Source organism: Sciurus vulgaris, assembly GCF_902686455.1.
Source record: "Sciurus vulgaris genome assembly, chromosome: 10".
Classification (NCBI taxonomy): domain Eukaryota; kingdom Metazoa; phylum Chordata; class Mammalia; order Rodentia; family Sciuridae; genus Sciurus; species Sciurus vulgaris.
The window spans coordinates 114,619,624-114,642,449 of record NC_136470.1 but is presented as its reverse complement, the minus strand read 5'-3'; the positions used below and the strand labels follow the sequence as shown (position 1 = coordinate 114,642,449).

Genomic DNA, 22,826 nt, shown 5'->3' with positions numbered 1-22,826 from the left:
CCATACTGCCACCAGCTGGGCTCCCGCAGGGCCTAAGTAGCGGAGCCCCTCCTCCTCCACTCGGATCCGCCCCGGAACTGCCTGTCGCCGCGAGCTCTCTCCCGCCGGAAGTGCGTCGCCAGTTCGGCTCTCTGCCTCTTGCGGCCGTAACTAGAAGTCGAAACAAAACAAGCCGCTAAGGCGGCGGCGGCGGCGCCGGGACGGGGGAGGGGCGCGCCGGAACCGGAACCGACCTGACGCCGGAACCGGAATCGAGAGCGGGTTGCCAGGGCCCGAAGAGGGCTGGTGGCGGCGGTGTAGCTCGGTGAGTGGGGCGGGCCGCAACTCGCCGGTTTGGCCGCAGCCGAGAGGCCGCTGTGCGGGCCCCGGGCGGCCTGTTCAAGGTCACGGGCTGTGCCAGCCGGGACATCTCGAGCCCTGCGGAGTGACGGGCCTACCGATGCCTGCGAAGCCGTTACGCTTCGTCGGTGACCGGCCTCCCTCCACAAAGAAGATTAGAGGCGAGCTAGGGTTGCTTCCTGGAGAAGGTGGTGGCGGTCGGGGGTTGGGAGATTGGAGCTGGGTCTTAGCCCAGCTGGGGCGCTGGTGTGTGGTCAGTAGCTCTGTGCAGCCTTGTGAGGCCAGTTCCAGTCTCTAGACAGCTCTTTTCCCGCCGGACAGCCCCGGAGCATAAGGGGAGGGACGCTACCTTCTACTGGGGCCTAGGTATGAGGAGGCGGCAGGGGGTGTCCGTCCCTCAACTCTGGACCTGCCTCATACCATTGCCACATCTAACCCATTGAGGAGTATCTTACCACCTTCAGCCCCAAGACCCTCCCCCATGGTAACAAACTGGTCACTCTCATGTTACCTGCTCAGGCTAGTCATGACCCTGCCAGGGATCTAAGATTCATGGTTCTTCCCCACCTTGTTTCTGTATCTGGTTTTGAGAACTTCATTTTGAATGGAGCTATGGCCCAGAGTCCACTGGGAAGTCCATTAGAAACTGGGTAGAATGTCTCTGTGACTTAGAGCTGATGAATGAAGGGACTTGGGAAGGAACATGATGATGTTCTGGTTTCAAGTTGGATGCCCATCATGCCTTAGCACTGGAGTTAGCCCTTCTCTGCAGCTGGGGAGAGGAATCCCTTTGGGAGGGAGAAAGACCAAGTAATAAAATCACCTTCACAATAAAGGTGGAAGCTGACAGGAGGCAGGTGGGGCACCTTAGCACTAGGACCTTTTCTGAGCAGTTGGCAGCACCTGGGCTGGGCCTGCTTTCAGCCATAGAGCCTGGCCCTCCTGCTGTTTGATGGTTTCCGCCTTTCCTGCCTTCCTCCTCCACCTTCTACTCTTCCAGTGGTGACTAAGCAACCAGTGAGAGTGAAGAAAAGGGAGCACCCTGCTTAGAGGGCCAGCCAGCCCTGTGGGCTGGAGCCATGGCTCCTGTCCAGAGAAGGATCCTGGTCCCAGGCCATGACTGCCTTGACCTGGCACCTCCTTAATGAGACTTTCAACTTCGAAGGTCTTCTGTGGCAGTTATATAGGAGGCTTGGTCAGAAGTGATTGCTGCTACTTGCATTATTCCCTCTTCAGAATAGCTTGAGGGTATCCAGGGCTACTTTTGGTGGTGAGGAGATATTGCTCTCTAGGGTTAGGAGTTGCTAAGCTAGGTTGCTAAGCTCTGGCTATAGCCAAGGAGCAAGTTATTGGGCCTTGACAGAGATCATTGATCTTTTTTCATTAGGCTGTTGGTTCCTTGTTGGAGAATTTGGCCACAAAGAGTTGCCAAAATAGCTGGGCCAGGAAGAAAGCGCCGCAGCCCTGACCCAGACGCTGTTGCCGACCCCGGGACACTCTGGCTGTCAACCAAGCGGCTCAGAATGTCTGGCGGGGCCAGTGCCACGGGCCCAAGGAGAGGGCCCCCAGGACTGGAGGAGGCCACTAGTAAGAAGAAGCAGAAGGATAGAGTGAATCAGGAGAGCAAGGATGGAGATCCTAGGAGAGGTGGGAATGACATTCTCAGAGTGCTCATGGTTTCCTCTTTCTTCCCTCTCATTGGCCACACATATTGGGTGTTGGGAGATGACTCTTTAGCTGCTTTCTTGGTCTGATGCTCATAGAAGGCTCCACACCAGCCTGAGTAAAGCTCCTGCTTTGAGCCTGGGATACTTGACCTAAATCCATAAAATGGTGTTTTGATGTGGTTGGGTCTTTGGGACTGGCTCTCATCATTTCCTCTCTGTTCCTTATTTTGTTGTCAGGGTCAATGCCCACTCCTCAAGAGGAGCAGACCAAAGAGGGTAAGTAATGAACTTTTGAGTGCTAAGGGAGGAGATGACTTGGAATTTAGCTCCCATCTAGAGAAGTCCCATTTGGGCTGGGTCTCTTGCCTCCTTATCCCTATCTGCAACTTGGGAATTCCTTGTGATCTCTTTATTACTCCCCTACAGAGTTGTTGCTTGATTGGAGACAGAATGCAGATGAGGTAATTGTCAAGCTGCGTGTGGGAGCAGGTCCCTTGCGGCTGGAGGAGGTGGATGCTGCTTTCACAGACACCAACTGTGTGGTGCGACTTCCAGGTGTGTCCATCTGCCCTGACTACAACAGTGTATTTGAATTCTTTGATATCCTCCACCCCACATTACTGCTACCCCTTTGTCTCTAGGTGGTCGGCAGTGGGGTGGTGTCCTTTATGCTGAAATAGAAAGTTCATGCGCCAAAGTGCAGGCCCGCAAGGGTGGACTCCTACAGCTGGCATTGCCCAAGAAGGTGCCTCTGCTTACATGGCCCTCTCTCCTGGTGAGTTCCAGTAAAGGGCAGGGTGGCGATACATAATGTAGTCTTCAGCACCTGACTACTGTATTTTGGCAGAAGAAACCTCTAGGGACCCAGGAGCTGGCGCCTGGACTGCGGTGCCAGGAAAATGGGCAAGAACTGTCTCCCATTGCCCTGGAGCTAGGCCCTGAGCCCCGCCGGGCTAAGCAGGAGGCCCGGAACCAGAAGCGGGCCCAGGGCCGTGGTGAGGTAGGCTCAGGGGCTGGCCCCGGGACCCAGGCAGGACCCAGCGCCAAGAGGGCTGTACATCTCCGCAGAGGACCAGAGGGGGAAGGGTCCAGGGATGGCCCTGGACCGCAGGGTGATGCTCCACCCTTCCTGGCTGATCCAGCCCCCCAGGTGAGAACTTGGTGTCTTTTTGGGTGATAGGAGATTGGGGGGGAGGAGTATGGACTAGAGTGGGGCAACCTGTTGGACCCATGGCTGATCCTGCCCACAATCTTGCCACAAATAGGTTGAAGCTGATGAACAGCTCTGCGTACCAGCACTGAACCCACAAACCTGCCTCCTGGGCTCAGAGAAGAATTTAGCCCTTTTGGCAGGAGAGAAGGCAGTGTCCCCGAGGAATGATCCAGTCTCCCCAGCCATGACCCAAAGCAGAGACCCTGGGAAAGATGACCTTGTCAAAGAGGAGATGACAGTAGCAACAGATGCTGCAACCTTGGTGGATGGTAAAGGTGGGGCTGGAGATGGGCAGGTAGAGCCCCAGGTTGAGTTGCAGGATTATTGGGCTGGTAGGGAGTAGTGTAGCCATAGACTAAAACCTGTCCTGGGTGGTGAGCCATAGACTAGAACATGTCCTGAGCCATGGTCTCAACATAGAGCCTGAGTCCATGGTGAACCTGGCATTTGTCAAGAATGACTCATATGAGAAGGGCCCAGATTCAGTGGTGGTTCATGTGTACGTGAAGGAGATCCACAGGGATACCTCTCGAGTACTTTTCCGTGAACAGGACTTCACACTCATCTTCCAAACCAGGTAAGGGGTGGGAAGGAGCGGGGCAGCTGGTATGCCTCAAATGGGACCATATATCTCATGCTTTTTCCTTTTTATCCTTCCTTTTGCCCTGCATTTGCAGGGATGGAAACTTCCTGAGGCTGCATCCGGGCTGTGGGCCTCATACCATCTTCCGTTGGCAGGTGAAGCTCAGGTGGGTGGTGCTCGGCCCTACCACTGTCCCTGTCCCACCAGGGCTCCTTCTTCCTGGGCTATCTAACCCTGATACCTTCTCCATCTAAGTCCCTGAGCTCAGCCTTTTTCTGCAGGAACCTGATTGAGCCAGAACATTGTACCTTCTGTTTCACGACCTCTCGAATCGACATCTGCCTCCGTAAGCGGCAGAGTCAGCGCTGGGGGGGCCTGGAGGCCCCAGCTGCACGAGGTCTGCACACGAGCTCCCTTCATTGCCCAGCCCTGCATGACTAGGACCTCCATCCCTGCCACATGCTGCTAACCACCAGCCCCCTCATTCCCCCTTTTTAAGGTGCAGTGGGTGGTGCAAAGGTTGCCGTGCCGACAGGTCCAACCCCTCTGGATTCAACACCTCCGGGAGGTACCCCTCACCCCCTGACAGGCCAGGAGGAAGCCAGGGCCATGGAGAAGGATAAATCCAAGGCTCGATCTGAGGACACAGGGCTGGATGGTGTGGTGGCTCGCACAACCTTGGAGCATGTTGTCCCAAAGCCAGAGCCACACCTGGCCTCGGTGAGAATCCTGGATTGGGAAGGACCAAGAATGGAGGCTGGAGAGCCTCAGGGATACTCTCTCATGGCCCCTTTGTTCCCATAGCCCAAGCCCACATGTATGGTGCCTCCAATGCCCCACAGCCCTGTTAGCGGAGATAGTGTGGAAGAGGAGGAGGAGGAAGAGAAGAAGGTGTGTCTGCCAGGTTTCACCGGCCTTGTCAATTTAGGCAACACTTGCTTCATGAACAGTGTCATTCAGTCTCTTTCCAACACTCGGGAACTTCGGGACTTCTTCCATGGTGAGGACAGGGCCAGGAGCCTGAGGTGTGGGCAGAAGGGGTTGCCTGTGTTCCTCACACCTCTGTTTGTATGCTGTTCCTAGACCGCTCCTTTGAGGCAGAGATCAACTACAACAACCCACTGGGGACTGGCGGGCGACTGGCCATTGGCTTTGCTGTGTTGCTTCGGGCCCTGTGGAAGGGCACTCACCATGCCTTTCAGCCTTCCAAGTTGAAGGTGATCTGTGGCCACTCTTACCCTTGGCTGGAGATGGTGGGGAAGATCAGCAAACTGGGTGTGCATTGGATGCTAAAGTTTTACACTCATACTTTGGCCCCTGCATCCAGGCCATTGTGGCAAGCAAGGCCAGCCAATTCACAGGGTATGCCCAGCACGACGCCCAAGAGTTCATGGCTTTCCTGCTGGATGGGCTACATGAGGACCTGAATCGAATCCAGAACAAGCCCTACACAGAAACTGTGGACTCCGATGGACGGCCCGATGAGGTGGGGGTGGGGGAGGTTAGAGGGTGGGTATTCCTCATGTGCATCCTAGCTCCTAGGTATCCCTCAGCTCTTATCACTCTCTTCCTCAGGTGGTGGCTGAGGAAGCATGGCAACGGCACAAGATGAGGAACGATTCTTTCATTGTGGATCTATTTCAGGGCCAGTACAAGTCGAAGCTGGTGTGCCCTGTATGTTCCAAGGTGTGATGGGCTTCCCTGGGAAGGGGCCCTCTAGTTAAGTTCAGCTTGCCTAGTCAGATTAGGTTCAGAAACACTTGCATTTTTCAGGTGTTACAGGGTAAAATTGGGGCAAAGAAGCCACAGGGAGGCCTTAGGCTCCTCTGTGAATTGAAGAAGTCAGGAAGGATAGGCTTCCTAACTGAGGCAAAAGTGATGTTTGGGCTCAGGTGTGGTGGTGTGACAGAGGTAAGGTATGTCAGGGTTGTGGGTAACATCAGAAAGGCACATGATGCTATGTGTGGTGATGCATATGTGTAATCCCAGCAATTTGGGAGACAGGAGAATTTCAAGTTCAAGACCAGCCTCAGCAATTTAGCAAGACTGTCTCAAGTAAAAAGGACTGAAGATGTAGCTAAGTGGTAAAACACTGTTCATTCCCCAGTAACCCCCCATTGCCCGACCCCCCCCCCCCCCAACACACACACGAAAAGGCATGTGGGATTCAGGTAAAGGGAAAATGGCTAAACTGCCAGAAAAGGGGAATTTTGTTGTAAAGGGGGATTTTTCTTTCCAGTGGACCTTCCAGCTTCATCTAGTGTTAAGTCTGAGAATTTGCTGATTGGTAGTGACGGCTCTGAGAGCTATCAGAGGGCCTGGATTAGGCTCTGGGCACCAACATCTTGTCTCTGTGCAGCCAATCATGTACCACTTCTGTATCCACAGGTCTCCATCACATTTGACCCATTCCTTTATCTGCCGGTGCCCTTGCCACAAAAACAAAAGGTTCTTCCTGTCTTTTATTTTGCCCGAGAGCCACATAGCAAGCCCATCAAGGTGAGGAGTAAGCCCCTATTCTGTGCTATCCCAGAGAACTGGTCCACCTCCTCCACTGACTCTCCCCTTGTTTCCATAGTTCCTAGTGAGTGTTAGCAAGGAAAACTCCAGTGTGAGTGAAGTTTTGGATTCCCTCTCTCAGAGTGTCCATGTGAAGCCTGAGAACCTGCGTCTGGCTGAGGTAAATTTGTTTTCCCCCAGGCTCATACATATGCAGACATGCATGCATACTTACAGCATAGACAGTAGTTAAGTCATTGGCATCTGTGCATATACCTGAATGTGCATGTGACTGCATGTAGATGGTATGCTCTGGTTTGAGGCACTGTTGAAACCAGACATTGGGCAGAGGTGCTCTCAGTTCTCAGTCGTCATCCAGCTTTACTACCCTTTACTGTGGTGGACCTTAAGTGCCTTTCCTGCTTTAGATAAAAAGCTTAAGCTGCAGGACTATCCTACCATTTGCTGTAGTTCTCCATCCAGCTGCTCTCTCATTTTATCCCAGATCTGCTGGCCCTTCCCAAAAGTTCCTCTCCTTTAAGCTAGTAGTGCCATTTGTCTCAGAGGGATAAGGGTATGGAAGAGGATCCTCAAATGTGGCCTCTCTATGATAATGTGCTGTAGTCTTAGCAGGACCTCACTAGTTATAGCAGGGTAGAGGCCCTCAGTGTGGAGAGTTGGTATGGTTGATCCTCACCCAGGCCTTTGTCTTTCAGCATCTTATGCTCTTGGGCCCTGAGACTGGTGCCAATACAAGTGTATACCTCTTTTGACTCACAAACCATGTCCCTGTCTGGTAGACTCAAGTCTTGGCCAAGTCTTTCTGTTCTAGGTCATGGCCAGGGAAAGGGCTTATCTTCACATGGGATCTGTGTCCTTTGTCCCCAGGTCATTAAGAATCGCTTCCATCGCATATTCCTGCCCTCTCACTCATTGGACACCGTGTCGCCATCTGATGTGCTTCTCTGTTTTGAGCTACTATCCCCAGAGTTGGCTAAGGAGCGGGTAGTGGTGCTAGAGGTACAACAGGTGAGTGGGGGTCAACCTGATGGCACAGGGCCCTGTAGTAGGGATGCTTTCTGACTTTGCTGAGCCAGACAACCCACCTTAGCGCCCCCAGGTACCCAGCATCCCTATCTCCAAGTGTGCAGCTTGCCAGCGGAAGCAGCAGTCAGAGGATGAAAAACTGAAGCGCTGTACCCGGTGTTACCGTGTGGGCTACTGCAACCAGTGAGGACCCCAGTGGTTTCCCCCCACTCTTCCTCTCCATCTTCCATTTTGCCAACCTGACTCTTCCTTCCATACAAAGTCACCACATATGTTTTAAGCCCTCCGCCCGTTACCCTACTTTACCAGACCCTGGGGGTGGCAGACTGGCATACCTAATTTCCAGGGCCTCAGACTAGCTCCAGTATGGAGTTGTAGAGATGGGAGTAAGTCCCTATAATTATCTTTCCGTCCCTTCTAGGCTCTGCCAGAAAACCCACTGGCCTGACCACAAGGGTCTCTGTCGCCCTGAGAACATTGGCTATCCCTTCCTGGTCAGTGTACCCGCCTCACGCCTCACTTATGCCCGTCTTGCTCAGCTGCTAGAGGGTTATGCTCGGTAAGTGCCCAGAGGTTAAACTAGGATGGGATGGATGAGGAGAAATGGTGCTTAGAGCCACCAGATGGGTTGGTCAGGACTCTTCCTTGCTTTGCTGTCTATTGCCAGGTACTCTGTGAGTGTATTCCAGCCACCCTTCCAGCCTGGTCGCATGCCCTTGGAGTCTCAGAGCCCTGGCTGCACCACACTGCTCTCCAGTAGCTCCCTGGAGGCTGGGGACAGCGAGAGGGACTCCACTCAGCCTCCTGAGCTCCAGCTGGTGACCTCTGTGGCTGAAGGAGATACAGGGGTTCCCCGGGTGTGGGCATCTCCTGATCGGTGCCCTGTGCCTAGCACCAGTGGAATTTCTTCTGAGATGCTGACTAGTGGGCCTACTGAGGGTAGTTCCTTGCCTGCTGGTGAGAGGGTGTCCCGGCCTGAAGGTAAAATCAGTGAAGAGTTCCAAGGACTGTGATGGGAGATTGGGGGAAGATTGTTCAGAGCCTGGTGGGCAGGGGAACTCTGACTGTCATGTTCTCTCATAGCTGCTGTGCCCGGATACCAACACCCAAGTGAAGCCATAAATGCCCACACACCCCAGTTCTTCATCTATAAAATTGATGCATCTAACCGAGAGCAGCGGCTAGAGGATAAAGGTGTCTAAGGCTGTGGGTAGAAGCCATGGGGAGAGGGATTGAAGCAGCCGCTCTCCATAGCTACATGACTTTTGTTCCTGTTCATATCCAGGGGAGACTCCACTGGAGCTGGGTGATGACTGTAGCCTGGCTCTGGTCTGGCGGAACAATGAGCGCCTGCAGGAGTTTGTGTTGGTAGATTCCAAGGACCTGGAATGTGCTGAGGACCCAGGCTCTGCCGGTGAGGCTGCCCGCGCTGGCCACTTCACCCTGGACCAGTGCCTCAACCTCTTCACACGGCCTGAGGTGCTGGCACCTGAGGAGGCTTGGTGAGAATAGGGCAGCAGACAGGTAGTGGGGCAGGGTGGGAGGGAAACTGGCTGGTCCTGACCCCTCTTCTCTGTCCTATCAGGTACTGTCCACAGTGCAAACAGCACCGTGAGGCCTCTAAGCAGCTGTTGCTGTGGCGCCTGCCAAATGTGCTCATTGTACAGCTCAAGCGCTTCTCCTTTCGTAGTTTTATCTGGCGTGACAAGATCAATGACTTGGTGGAGTTCCCTGTTCGGTGAGTGATGGACCCTGGTGCCTGTGGACAGAGCAAGGAGGGTCAGGGGGCATCCTGGCACCTGCTGATCATTTGTCTCGCTATTCCCTTTATTGGGTATGCAGGAACCTAGATCTGAGCAAGTTCTGTATTGGTCAGAAAGAGGAGCAGTTGCCCAGCTACGACCTGTATGCTGTCATCAACCACTATGGAGGCATGATTGGTGGCCACTACACTGCCTGTGCACGCCTGCCCAATGATCGCACCAGCCAGCGCAGTGACGTGGGTGAGGGCACACACAGCCAGCAGGATAGGTGGTAGAGGTGGTGGTACATGCTGTGTTCACACTCTTCCCACCCTGCTGTAGGCTGGCGCTTATTTGATGACAGCACTGTGACGACAGTAGATGAGAGCCAGGTCGTGACACGTTATGCCTATGTACTCTTCTACCGCCGGCGGAACTCTCCTGTGGAGAGGCCCCCCAGGGCAGGTCACTCTGAGCACCACCCAGACCTAGGCCCTGCAGCTGAGGCTGCTGCTAGCCAGGTGAGGCATGGGGGAGGCTTTACAGGCTAGTGGGGGCCAACTCAAGTTGTGGGGAAGGGTTGGGGCATGCAGCTTTCTCTCTTCCAACCCTAGCCCCTTTGAGCCTTGGAACTCATGGAGGTTGCAGACAGGGTTCCCTAACATTAAAGCTTTATCCAGAGACATCCTGGTGCCCTACAGACACTCATGTGGTCCATAAGGTGCACACATGTACACCAACACACTGTCACTGTGTGTACAAAGGTACAGGTCAAGCTCCTGCTCTGAACCTCACCAGGTACTTTGCTTTGAACAGATTAGATACCTGATCTCTCCCAGCTTTCCTCTGCTTACCATCATCATGCTCATGGCTAAAGTGAGCAGCTATTTCCACTGAACCTTTAGGGTCTTCTGTCTCTTACTGACAGCATGTGCCATAGGCCCATTTGGTGGGCATAGTCACATCATTTTTCTGGACTGGCTGTCCCCTTTTCTCCCTTTCCCCACTCTTGTCAGACTCAAAGAAATACCCCAGAAGACAGTGAGTGGTCTGGATATGTACAGTCCCCAGGAGATTGCCCTGGAGTTGGCAGGCCTATCTTTCATGAGCTAGTTCATTCTGTGGGAGGCCTGACCTAAAAAATTACCAGGTAGCCCACTGCCTATCCCCATGAGATGCTATATGTGGGTTGGGAAGCTGTGGAGAAGCTGTGGAGATCAGAAGCTGACAGAATTTGCACACAGCCCTGAAATTAGCCACCTGCTTATTTCCTGCTGCTTGATCTGGAAGGCAGGGGCTTTAGCCCCAGTCATCCTAAGCAGGGACTGTCATGACCAGGGGTCTCAGGGACACTGGGTCCTCCCCACCCCTGGGTGCTGATAGCCGTTTCCACATACCATAGGCTTCCCGGATTTGGCAGGAGCTCGAGGCCGAGGAGGAGCTGGTGCCTGAGGGGCCGGGGCCACTGGGTCCGTGGGGGCCCCAAGACTGGGTGGGCCCCCCGCAACGTGGCTCTACCACACCAGACGAGGGCTGTCTCCGGTACTTTGTCCTGGGCACCATGGCAGCTTTGGTGGCCCTTGTGCTCAACGTGTTCTATCCTCTGGTATCCCAGAGTCACTGGAGATGAGCTCACCTGCAGGCAGCTACTAATGAGCTGTCCTTCCTCTCTACCTTTCAGGCCATGCCTGCCTTTGGTGGGGAACAGCTCTGGGCTTTGGGCCTCAGTGCGCACCTGATGGGAAAGGGTGGTGACAATTGCCCCTGCATGGGCAGAGCATCCTAGGGTGGGTATCCATCTAGCTGTCTGTCCATTCCTCCTACTGCTCTGACCCTTGGCCTGGGGCTTGGCCCTGCTCAAGCAACTTCCTGTATTTAAAGTGTTAATAAAATGAGACTATTCAGGCCCAATCTCGTCTCTCTGTCTCAACGTCGCTGCTGTCTGCGCCTGCCTTGGGGCCCTCCCTTGGGTGCCAGGGCTCTGAGCCAGCACCCCCGGGATGCCAGGCAGCATGCTGGGCAGCCCCCAACCCCTGTCCTCATATTCTGTTGCAGGGACTAGGCCCTGGCCAGGCCCCCGAGGTGGCCCCCACGCGGACAGCCCCTGAACGCTTCGCCCCCCCTGTGGACCGCCCAGCCCCTACCTACAGCAACATGGAGGAGGTCGATTAGCAGGTCCCTGGCTGATGGGGGGACTGGGTTTGGGGGAATCCCCTGCAGAGGCCATCTCTTTGCCGCTTCTCCTTCTCTAACCCAGAGGACACTGGCTCCATCAGTGGGGAGTTGGGGGGTATGATTTGAGGGTGGGGGGCCTCACAGGTTGTGACCTCTTGTCAGCTTGGTCCCCAGTGGGCCTTAACTTCTCCAGCTGCCTCCAGTGCTGTGTGATTTGATTCTCAGTTGTACCTTCAATTCTTCCTGACCCGCATTATAAACGTTATAATTTTATTCTAAAAACTGTAATTTTTTTTGCATTTTCGAAGTGATTGCTGCTGTTTAAATATATTTTAAAAATAAATAATAAATAAGCAGACTTAGTGATTGTGATCCACCACATACTGTGGGATGGTATCCCCTCCCTCTCCATCATTTGGTATGTTAATGTGTGTCTGTATATTGAAGACCCTGAAAGTGCTCTCATCAGGGGAGATGGTAGAACCACAGCTCCTTCCCTGTGTCATGAAAGCCCCAGTGTCATCAGCTCTCTGGAGCTGCCTGCTGCCTTGTCATCACACTGGTTCAGAGTGCCACATGGAGGTGACTGGCATCATTATCAAGATCTCAACACAACTGAGGGGTAGAGAAGTGCTCTGTGAAGCTCTGGAGTTAATAGTATGGTGTGAAAGTTGGACACTGAGGACTTGGTGTGAGGCAGGGAGGTCGTGGCGGGTATCTTTCCTGTTTTCAAGTCTTTGCTGTAGTTTGAATACCATCTGCTGCATTCCTCTGGGGGAGAACAGAGCAGGAAGAAAACTGTGAGGAAGATCCTGTCCTAAAAAGAGGACAGAGCCAGGCATCATGTCACATGCCTATAATACCAACAACTTGGGAGGTTGGGAAGAGGATTCCAAGTTCTAGGCCAACCTGAGCAACTTAGCAAGACTGTATCTCAAAATAAGCCAGGTGCGGTGGTGCACGCCTGTAATCCCAGTGGCTCAGGAGGCCGAGGCAGGAGGATCACAAGTTCAAAGCCAGCCTCAGCAAAAGCAAGGTGCTAAGCAACTCAGTGAGACCCTGTCTCTAAATAAAATACAAAATAGGACTGGGGATGTGGCTCAGTGGTTGAGTGCCCCTGAGTTCAATCCCTGGTACCAAAAAAATAGATAAATAAAAATGGTTGGAGATGTGGCTCAGTGGTTAAGCACCTCTTCTGTACTGAAAAAAGGACAGGACCAGAACTAATTTTGCCTGACTTCCTATTACAGGGAGAGTGCTGGACCCTTCCAAGCTATTTCTTCCCTTAAGAGGTGCTGAGACCTTGCAACTATCCCAAGCTGTTTCACAGTAGGTCAGCAGGTCTGTTCAGCTTCAGAGCCTATGCAGCCTTGTACACACATCTTGTAAGAAGCTTTCTTATAGCCAGGCATGGTGGCACACACCTGTAATCGCAGAGTTGGAAGCTGGAGGAGTGCAAGTTTTAAGTCAGCCTGAGTAATTTAAAAAATTTTTTTTTTGTTGTAGATGGACACAGTACCTTTATATTATTTATTTTTTTAACGTGGTGCAGTGGAGCAAACCCAGGACCTCACACATGCTAGGCAAGCACTCTACCACTGAGCCACAACCTGAACCCATGAGTAATTTTTTAAAAAAAAATTTTAAGCACTGGGGATTGAACCCAGGGGTGTTTTACCACTGAGCCACATCTCCAGCCCCTTTTATCTTGAGGCAGGGTCTCAATAAGTTGCTGACTTTGACCTCAAACTTGTGATTCTCCTACTCAGCCTCCTGAGTTGCTAGGATTACAGTTGTGTACCACTGTGCCCTGCCAGCCTGAGCAACTTAATGAGGCCCTGTCTCAAAATAAAAAATAGGTTGAGGGGGGCTGGGGTTGTGGCTCAGTGGTAGAGTGCTTGCCTAGCATGTGTGAGGCACTGGGTTTGATCTTCAGCACTACATAAAAATAAAGGCATTGTGTCCATCTACAATCTACAACTAAAACAAAAATTTTAAAAAATGGGTTGGGGATATAACTCTGATGGAGAGTGCTCGCCTAGCATGCCTAAGGCTCTGGATTCAATCTCCAGTGCCACAAAACAACTGCTTTACTCCTGAATAATGCTGCCTCTTTTGTTCACCAATTGAGGAGCAAAAGTACTTATGAGGCAGGTATTTAGAGAAGCTGGAGAAGCAATAAGAGGTCAGGCAGGGTCCTGGCAGTCCTGTAGGTTGATCCCCATGCCCATCTAAATGTAGCTCAGCATTCAGGCCTTGCTAAGTGGTTCTTGGCCTCAGATGGAGTTGGGGTGGCATTGAGCAGATGGAGCTTCTGGGGAAATCTAATCCCATGATCAATGTTGGTTTTCTTTTTCAGTGGGGACAACCTAGGGCAATGTGGGGTTGCTGACTGTGGAGATGGCCTTGAGCCTGGGGTCTTGCAGAAATAATGGAATTGTTAACTTGTGCTGGTGCTGGCAGCTGTGATGCTGCTAGAGGGCCTGCTAAGTGGGCATGGGCTGCAACATTGTGCTTTGGTGTTAGCAGTGGTTGTTGCTGAACCCACAATGCTGTACCCCCTTCTGTGGAATCTGCATGAGGCTGCTGTGACTAGGACTGTGGGCTGTACTGCCTCTATGCTAACAACCAATGCCACAAGGACCTGTTCATTGGCGTGGCTGCTGAGCCCTACCATGCCTGAGTGGGCCTTGCTGGCTGCTGCCTGGTTTTTCTCTTTGGTCATCTTTCTCTGGACTTTTCCTGGAAGCAATGCCTGGCATGTGGACAGAACCTGGCATGTGGCTCCTGCAGGCAAGCTAACCTCCAGACTAAGGCCATACAACTTTTGCATTTCTGCTTTGTGCAAATCATGATTCCAGAGGACTGGCTAGATATCCTCTGTTCTCTGTCACTTCCACTTATGACATGCTTGGTGGCACTAATGGGGCTACTATGTCATCCTGTTACATGCAGCCATAAGGCCCACAGGGTACCATGAGGAAACTAGGTGTAGGACTGGGGTTGTGGCCCAGTAGTAGAGTGCTTGCCTGGTACGTGTGAGGCATTGGATTTGATCCCCAGCACCGCACAAAAATAAGTAAAATAAAGGTATTGTATCCTTCTACAACTTAAAAAAAAGAGGCCTGCAGAAGCATTTAAAAAAATTTTTTTAGCTGTAGATGGACACGATATCTTTATTTTTTTAATGTATTGCTGAGAATCAAACCTCACACGTGCTAGGCAAATGCTCTACCACTGAGCCACAACCTCTGCCCCACAGAAGCATTGTAAAGTCATAATTTACTTGTGAGTTTCCTTACACTTGGATGCTCTGGCAAGTGTAGCACGAAAATTTAAACTAAATCATCACAGAACTTCCCTGAGGTACCTCCAGGCCCAAACCCTTCCTTTTCCTCTCCTGGCCGAGTGTGTCCCAGTAGTCCCTCCATAGGCTGTACTGCACATTCTCTTCCTTGGAGTCTAGATCGGGATTTCCTGGGATTCATTTTGCTCAACTGTTTCCATGACAACCTCAAAGCCGTGACGTCAAAAACGCGACGGGAACTCACATTTGCTCCCTGAGAACAATGTTGGGATGCATTCCCAGGGCTGGAAGAGAAAAATCAAAGAGCAAAAGGTCCTTCTTTTGCCCACATCTTTCTCCTTGCTCGATACTTAACACTTTCCTGCGGGCCCAAGGAAATCTAAAAGTTCGGCTGCACCACTCCCTCAGTAGGACTGGACCTTGAATATCGAAGCCAAGCGGACGGAAAAGCAGGTTAGTCTGCTCTCGTCCCTTAAATGGCGTCGACAATCTGGAGAGTTCCGCCCCCTCCCACCAAGAAAGAACACTATTGGCTCTCCTCATAGGTTTCATTCTCTTATTGGTCAATGGGAGAATGCCAACGTGCGGATTCGGCCCAAAGTTTCTTTTAGTTTCCGGTGTTCCTGCGATGGCGACTCCAGACTCTTTGGCGCTTTTCACCGGCCTGGGCCTGAGCGAACACAAGGCCCGCGAGACGCTCAAGAACGCGGCTCTGAGCACGCAACTGCGAGAGGCGGCGACCCAGGTGCGCGCCCCTCTGCGCCTAAGGAGGTGGTACTCCAAAGCAGTGAGGGGCCCGGTACAAATCCCCCAACCTGTGCCCCTTGCCCTGCTGTTTCCTATCTCACTGGGTGTGGGGCTTTCCCTCTGATCCCTCTGACCCTAGGCTCAGCAGACTCTGGGCTCCACCATCGACAAGGCTACCGGGACCCTTCTATATGGCTTAGCTTCCCGACTCAGGGATACCAGGCGTCTCTCTTTCCTCGTGAGCTATATAGCCAGTAAGAAGATCCACACTGAGCCTCAGCTGAGCGGTGAGACCCCCCCCCCCCCTACTTGTAATACCAGGTCCACCCCCAGTCCCTCCCTTTAGCTAAGACCCCCATCTGCCCTTTTGGCCAGGTTCCTCATTTTATTTCTGGTTTCGTTGTTTGTTTTTGGATACTGGGGCTTGAACCCACTGAGCTACATCCCTAACCCTTTTTATTTTGAGATGGGGTCTGGCCAAGTGCTCAGGCTGGCCTCAAACTTGTGATCCTCCTGCCTTAGCCTCCTAAGTTTCTTTCTGCACAGGCTTTGGGCATGGAGGGGATGGCCTCTGGTGACACTCATAGGGGAACTGTCATGATGAGAAGCCTTGGTCAGAACATGTGTTTCTTTCTTTGTGACCTTAGGACTTTTGAGGTGGTGCTAGGCTTAACCTCTCAGGAGGCCAAACTCTTGTAGGTTTCTTGGGGCTAGAGCTCTGTCTACTCGCTTCTTGGTGCTGAGTTGATAAAAACTCACTGCCTTTGCTTTCTCAGCTGCCCTTGAATATGTGCGAAGTCACCCCCTGGACCCTATTGACACCATGGACTTTGAGCAGGAATGTGGTGTGGGTGTCATAGTGACCCCAGAGCAGATTGAAGAGGCTGTAAGTCTTTATCTGGGCCAGTCCTAGCCCTGGAAAGGAGTGACGTAGCTCCTCTAACCAGGAAGACCCAGGGTGAGGGTGTTGGTTCTTAATTTTGTCTCTGAAGGGGCTTTCCTGAACCATATGGTTTTGTTTTCTTCAGGTGGAGGCCACTATAAATAGGCATCGGGCCCAGATCCTGGTGGAACGTTATCGGTTCAACATGGGGCTGCTGATGGGTAAGCAGAGTCTGGGGAGAAGAGTTATGTTGTTCTCTCTGATCATGCCTTTTCTGGGCACGAATGGGGGTGGGGAGAGTTGGAGCACCTTACATGTGCTCTGGCTGGGCCCAGACTTTGGTTCCTATTGTCAGATACGACCTGTTCTTGGGGAAGAGGGGTGGGGTATCCTCTTTTACCTTCCTGCAGCTTCTTGTGCCCATGCTCCTAGGAGAGGCTCGGGCTGCGCTTAAGTGGGCAGATGGCAAAATGATCAAGCACGAAGTGGACATGCAGGTGGGCGCCTCCCTGAACTGAAGTTGGCAAAGACCCTGGCATAGACATGGCCTGAAATCCACTGAGGGATAAAATTGGGGAGGACACCCCTGTCTCTATTCTGATAGTGGATCCCAGTGTGGAGGACTTGACTTGAGCCTCTGGGCTGTGTCTAATTTTGGGGTGAATCATTTTACTCTGAACCTCAATTTCCCATAAACAGGGGTGATGTGGTCTTCATGTCAGGATGCTAGCATAGAATCATAGAGGATAGTGGCTAAGGAAGATTGCTTGTCCTGATGCTCGGCCCACAGTTCTCTGTAAATGGAAGCCCTTGTTATCTGGGCCCTCTGTGGACCCTCAGGCAGGAGAAAGCATTTGAGGCCAGTAGAACTATATGAGGAGATGAGAGGGGATGTGCTAGGTAGCCACATTCTTCCAGGCATTGCTGGTAGAAAGACCAGGAAGCCCTTGGGTGGGTGGTAGAGGCATTCAGGAAATCCTTGAGAAAGAGGATACTCTGTCCCTGCCTGACTGTGGTCTTTGTTCAGGTCCTCCACCTTCTGGGTCCCAAGATGGAAGCTGACCTGGAGAAGAAACCCAAGGTGAGTCTGGGCATGGCCCAGGATTCCTGGGGGTCAAGTGGGATAGGGTGAGACTTCAGGCTGGAGAAGGGAGTGTCTGATCACTAGATCCTGCTCAGGAGAGATTCTGACCCAACTTTGGCCCTTCTCTCAGGTGGCAAAGGCTCGTTTGGAAGAAACAGATCAGGGGACAGCAAAAGATGTGGTGGAGAATGGTGAGAGACTTCAGACTCCTGTCTCATTCAGTTCCCTTTCTTCTGGGCATTCCCTCTGAAGGGTGCTTGTAGCCCAGGATCATCAGGTCTTTGACTTATTCAAAACTGGAATTTTTTTTTTTTGGGGGGGGTTGCTGGGGATCAAACCCAGGGCCTTGTGCTTACAAGGCAAGCACTCTACCGACTGAGCTATCTCCCCAGCCCCAAAACGAATTCTTATTGTTCCCATTGTACCTTTTCCCCAGAGACTGCTGTACTAGGCCTCAGAAGTCTGGCTCTATATCTCTTCTCTGGAATTGAGTAAGAAGGACCTACTCAGATCTGTTCTTGTTGCAGGATATGGGCAGTAGTGATACGAATCTCTCTGAGCTGAAAATGGTAGCTATATTCAGTGAACAAATTTTCCTTGGTTTCTTCCTTGCAGGTGAGGCTTCTGGCCAGACCTTGTCTCTGATGGAGCAGCTCCGGGGGGAGGCCCTTAAGTTCCATAAGCCTGGTGAGTGGGCATGTTGAAACCTTGGAGTTGGGAAAGGGTAACTGTTTCTTGGCAGTGACTCCTGCAGCCAGGCCCCTGGGGTCAGGATCAATTGGTCACAGCTTGATCCTCAAGTTTGTTCCCATCTTGGCAGGTGAAAACTACAAGACCCCAGGCTATGTGACCACTCCACACACCATGGATCTACTGAAGCAGCACCTGGAGATCACTGGTGGGCAGGTATATGGGAGTATGTCCAGGAAAGCAAGCTAGTGCCATCAAGTACCTCCTTGAATGAACTTCCATACTGCCTCATTTCATCCATTTCCATAAGAAAGGGCATCCATTTCCATAGGAAGGGCACTTAACCACTGAGCCACATCCCCAGCCCTTTTGTACATTATATTTAGAAACAGGGTATCACTAAGTTGCTTAAAGCCTTGCTAACTTGCTGAGGCTGGCTTTCAACTTGTGATTTTCCTGCATTAGCCTCCAGAGCCACTAGGATTACAGGTGTGAGTGCCATATCTGGCTGGGGCATATGTTTCTTTAGGATGGTGTGAGCTCTGGCCTTATTCCTCTGCTCCTATCCCCATCAGGTACGTACCCGGTTCCCACCAGAACCCAATGGAATCCTGCATATTGGACATGCTAAAGCCATCAATTTCAACTTTGGCTATGCCAAGGTGAGCATGTGTCTAGGGCCCTGGCAAGCAAGATAACCTCTGGCTCCTTCCATGACTGGATACCAGAAAGGTGATCCTGTCTTACTTTCCGTTCTCATTAATGTGCCTGGGTGGGCAGAGGCCATGCGGGGAACCACATGTATGTCAGATACATAGGAACCCATTGGGCATATTGGAGAAAAAACTCTGAAAAGACTACGTAGTTGTCCCAACTTGGTATAGAGATTTATGTATGTATTTATGTATGTATGTATGTATGTATGTTTGGTACTAGGGAATGAACTCAGGGGCACTTAACCACTGAGCTATATCCCCAGTCCTTTTTATTTTGAGACAGGGTTTTGCTCAATTGTTTGGGGCCTTGCTGAGTTGCTGAGGCTGGCTTTGAACTCATGATCCTCCCGCCTCAACCTCCTAAGCTACTGGGATTATAGGTGGGCGCCTCTGGGGCATTTAGGTACAGGAAGATGAAAGGAAGTTATTGAAGGTATTTTTAATTCTGACATGAGAGAGCTCAGAATCTCCTAGTTTTATGAGCCCTCAGGACCTTTATGAGTTTTATGTGGGGTTGATAGATATGTGGGTAGTCACAGATATTCTGAATCTCCTAGGCCAACAATGGTATCTGTTTTCTGCGCTTTGATGACACCAATCCTGAGAAAGAGGAAGAAAAGTTCTTCACTGCTATCTATGACATGGTGACCTGGTTAGGTATGGACTGGGTGAGGCCCGGGCAGGACTGGTTGTCAGTGGACCTCTTTTTCAGCCATGGCCTGCTATTGGGTGTTTCTTGCTGGTTGCTCATACTTTGTCTTATATTGCCTCAGGTTATACACCTTACAAGGTGACATACGCTTCTGACTATTTCGACCAGCTGTATGCCTGGGCTGTGGAGCTCATCCATAGGTGAGGCCAAGGCCATAATGTAGACCCAGGTAGGCTGACCAGATCATGACTCTCCTGGGTACTTATACCCTTCTCCACAGGGGTCAGGCTTATGTATGCCATCAGCGAGGGGAGGAGCTCAAAGGACACAACCCTCTGCCCTCACCCTGGAGGGACCGTCCCTTGGAGGAGTCATTGCTGCTCTTTGAGGTAGGCTCCTAAAAGGACAGCTTGGTTTGGGTGGGCCAAAATGCTGAGAATGAGATGCCCCTGGGCTTAGAGACAGCCTGAACCCTTGCTTCCCTTAGGCAATGCGCAAGGGCAAGTTTTCAGAAGGTGAGGCCACACTTCGAATGAAGCTGGTGATGGAGGATGGCAAGATGGACCCTGTGGCCTATAGAGTCAAGTATACACCACACCACCGTACAGGGGACAAATGGTGGGTGCGGGCATGGGATGGTGTAATGGGGCTGTGGAGCAAGACCATGGGGTAGGGACCCACTGCCTATGTCCTACAGGTGCATCTATCCTACCTATGACTACACACATTGCCTCTGTGACTCCATTGAGCATATCACCCACTCACTGTGCACCAAGGAATTCCAGGCCCGGTGAGGGAGCTAAGGGCATGGAGTGGGGAGGACCAGTGGGATTCTAGCAGCCCTTCTTATGGTTTCTCCATGGTCCCAAAGGTGGCCAGTTCTAACCCTATTCTTCCATCCTAGACGTTCTTCTTACTTCTGGCTGTGTAATGCACTGGATGTATATTGCCCTGTGCAGTGGGAGTATGGCCGTCTCAATCTGCACTATGCTGTTGTCTCCAAGAGGAAGATCCTCCAGCTTGTAGCAGCTGGTGCTGTGCGGTAAGTTTGGCTCTTTGGATTGGTACTAGTGGTATGTGTTTCCAAAGGCCTTCTTACCACCTCCTTATCCACAGAGACTGGGATGACCCCCGACTCTTTACATTGACTGCTCTGCAACGGCGGGGCTTTCCACCTGAGGCCATCAACAACTTCTGTGCTCGGGTACACGCCAGTGGGCTGGGTGTGTAGATAAAGGCTGAGTGTGGTAATTTGAGGTTGTGGTTGTAACTGATGAACTCTCCTGCTAGGTGGGGGTGACAGTGGCACAGACCACGATGGAGCCACATCTTCTTGAAGCCTGTGTACGTGATGTGCTGAATGATACAGCTCCACGGGCTATGGCTGTGCTGGAGTCACTACAAGTTGTCATTACGAACTTTCCTGCTGCTAAGGTGGACCTGCCTCTTATGTTCTATGTGTGTAGATATGGGGGGGTTGGTATGTGCCTAGCTATGGGGATCCTACTGCCTGGTGTGATTCAGATACCTGTCTTCTACTATAGCCCTTGGACATTCAGGTGCCCAACTTCCCAGCTGATGAGACCAAGGGCTTCCATCAGGTTCCTTTTGCACCCATTGTCTTCATTGAGAGGACTGACTTCAAGGAGGTGAATTGGGGATAGATGGGCCTAAATGGGGGAGAGAGGGTCCTCTTGCTGCTGTCTTGCCCTGGGGTTCTTTCATCTCCTTATCCCTTTTGTCAGTCCCCCCATTTCCTACTTCAGATAAACCAATCGCTGCTAAACATGCAAGGAAGAGTACCTCATTGTCTGATTCTTGCGACCTCTTGTGTTTACCTCACTTCCTACCTCTAGGAGCCAGAGCCTGGCTATAAGCGTCTGGCTTGGGGCCAGCCTGTGGGCCTGAGACATACAGGCTATGTCATTGAGCTGCAGCATGTTGTCAAGGTGAGAGGCAGCTGTAGCTTTCCTACCGCAGGGCCTGCTGGATTTGTGTTTAGCCAAGAATCCTGGGGTGATTCCCTGGTCTGATTGCAAACTTCCCCACTTCCAGGACCCTAGTGGCTGTGTAAAGAGACTGGAGGTGACTTGTAGACGGGCTGATTCTGGAGAGAAGCCCAAGGCTTTTATTCACTGGGTGTCACAGCCTCTGATGTGTGAAATTCGCCTTTATGAGCGACTGTGAGTGAACAGAACTGGGATGGGTGCAGTTACAAGAAGGGCATTACCTGCTGGGGCTGGCCAGCTAGGGGTGTGACCTTCACTCTGACTATAGATTCCATCACAAGAACCCTGAAGATCCTGCTGAGGTGCCAGGTGGATTCTTAAGTGACCTGAACCCGGTAGGCTCATGGATTGTGGAGTGAGGGTGGTGGGCCTCTGTGGCTGGATAGCTGCTTGACTTCCCTGCCTGCAGGCATCACTACAAGTGGTGGAAGAAGCATTAGTGGATTGTTCTGTAGCCCTGGCAAAACCCTTTGATAAGTTCCAGTTTGAGCGCCTCGGGTACTTCTCCGTGGATCCAGATAGCCGCCAAGGACAGGTACTTCACTTTACCCATCTGTCTCTGCAACAGTAATGTTCCCTGCCATTTGTTGTGCTAAGCATTCTGCCCATGTTGCCTTAGTTAACTGTCACCTCCTGAGAAAACTCAGAGGTTAAGTCCATGCACAGACTTAAATGGACCCCACCTTTTTTTTTTTTTTTTTTTTTAAACTTTTTAGTTGTAGATGAACACCATGCCTTTCTTTTGTTTATTTAATTTTATGTGGTGCTGAGGATCAAACCCAGTGCCTAACACGTGCTAGGCAAGTGTTCTTCCACTGAGCCACAGCCCCAGCTCCAGACCCTACATTTTTTACTCCTCAAAATAGTGGGCAGGCATAGGGGAAGTTATTGAGAACCTGGGTCTCCTGACCCCCTGGTCCCTCAGCTCCTCTGGGATGAAGAAGTTGTTTTGGGGGGTTTTGTCTGGTGAAACCTACCTAGGCCTCCTGGCCTGGTTCTGGGTTGGTGGTTATTCTTCTCCCTGTGTCCTCTAGCTTGTCTTCAACCGAACGGTCACACTAAAGGAGGACCCAGGAAAGGTGTGAACTGGAAGTACTGTGGACCTACCTCATCCTCCTGGAGACAGGGGAGGCTCTCACCACCCCACACTCCATGTCAATAAAGAATAGCTAAATTCCCCTGGAGTCTGTGTTGACCCTTTTAGCATCTGAGGGCTGTGGAGACATGCTGTGTGGGTGCTGGGATTGTGCTTGTGACAGCTTTGAAATCATTGTTGCACTTCTTGGTGCTGGAGGACAGGGCTTGGGTGGAATTAATATTCTCTGCACTTGGTCTGAGGGACTGGCAGGTTCTGGAAATGCTGCTTCATAGTTACGAGTTAAGAGCCTTGTGCCAGAAGGATGTCTCTGCCTGCCAGGCAGATGGAGAGAGGCCTGATTCCCATCATTCAGCAAATAATTATTGAGCGTCCAG

General features: G+C 51.8%; 2 protein-coding genes across 18 annotated transcripts; both read left to right on the top strand.

Moving 5' to 3' along the window:
- Window positions 1-137: 137 nt before the first annotated feature.
- On the top strand, window positions 138-11,623 carry USP19 (ubiquitin specific peptidase 19). 16 transcript variants are annotated; one of them, XM_079155448.1, is made up of 28 exons: window positions 139-304; window positions 1,727-1,986; window positions 2,244-2,282; window positions 2,433-2,561; window positions 2,648-2,781; window positions 2,854-3,156; window positions 3,272-3,494; window positions 3,640-3,796; window positions 3,897-3,968; window positions 4,084-4,199; window positions 4,302-4,522; window positions 4,607-4,802; window positions 4,886-5,019; window positions 5,130-5,288; window positions 5,378-5,488; window positions 6,191-6,301; window positions 6,381-6,482; window positions 7,190-7,330; window positions 7,413-7,531; window positions 7,770-7,907; window positions 8,016-8,329; window positions 8,432-8,542; window positions 8,634-8,850; window positions 8,934-9,086; window positions 9,191-9,351; window positions 9,433-9,611; window positions 10,493-10,632; window positions 11,146-11,285. In XM_079155448.1, exons 2-28 carry the CDS (start codon window positions 1,863-1,865, stop codon window positions 11,150-11,152), a joined length of 4,011 nt encoding a protein of 1,336 aa, XP_079011574.1. In that variant the 5' UTR covers window positions 139-304; window positions 1,727-1,862; the 3' UTR covers window positions 11,153-11,285. The 16 variants fall into 16 exon arrangements, with proteins under 16 accessions (XP_079011573.1, XP_079011571.1, XP_079011568.1 ...); XM_079155447.1 differs by lacking the exon at window positions 11,146-11,285 and having other exon boundaries at window positions 138-304; window positions 2,857-3,156; window positions 3,272-3,488; window positions 4,308-4,522; window positions 10,493-10,997; XM_079155445.1 differs by lacking the exon at window positions 11,146-11,285 and having other exon boundaries at window positions 138-304; window positions 2,857-3,156; window positions 3,272-3,488; window positions 10,493-10,997.
- Window positions 11,624-14,753: 3,130 nt separating this feature from the next.
- QARS1 (glutaminyl-tRNA synthetase 1) lies at window positions 14,754-22,537 on the top strand. 2 transcript variants are annotated; one of them, XM_079155490.1, is made up of 25 exons: window positions 14,754-15,025; window positions 15,174-15,317; window positions 15,459-15,606; window positions 16,096-16,205; window positions 16,348-16,423; window positions 16,635-16,699; window positions 17,230-17,283; window positions 17,417-17,477; window positions 17,902-17,973; window positions 18,107-18,192; window positions 18,552-18,638; window positions 19,250-19,349; window positions 19,466-19,544; window positions 19,625-19,733; window positions 19,832-19,962; window positions 20,042-20,134; window positions 20,249-20,386; window positions 20,461-20,548; window positions 20,635-20,778; window positions 20,889-20,993; window positions 21,201-21,293; window positions 21,400-21,527; window positions 21,622-21,688; window positions 21,763-21,888; window positions 22,388-22,537. In XM_079155490.1, the coding sequence occupies exons 2-25, from the start codon at window positions 15,201-15,203 to the stop codon at window positions 22,436-22,438; spliced, it is 2,328 nt and encodes a 775-aa protein (XP_079011616.1). In that variant the 5' UTR covers window positions 14,754-15,025; window positions 15,174-15,200; the 3' UTR covers window positions 22,439-22,537. The 2 variants fall into 2 exon arrangements, with proteins under 2 accessions (XP_079011616.1, XP_079011615.1); XM_079155489.1 differs by lacking the exon at window positions 14,754-15,025 and having other exon boundaries at window positions 15,159-15,317.
- The last annotated feature ends 289 nt before the right edge of the window (window positions 22,538-22,826 follow it).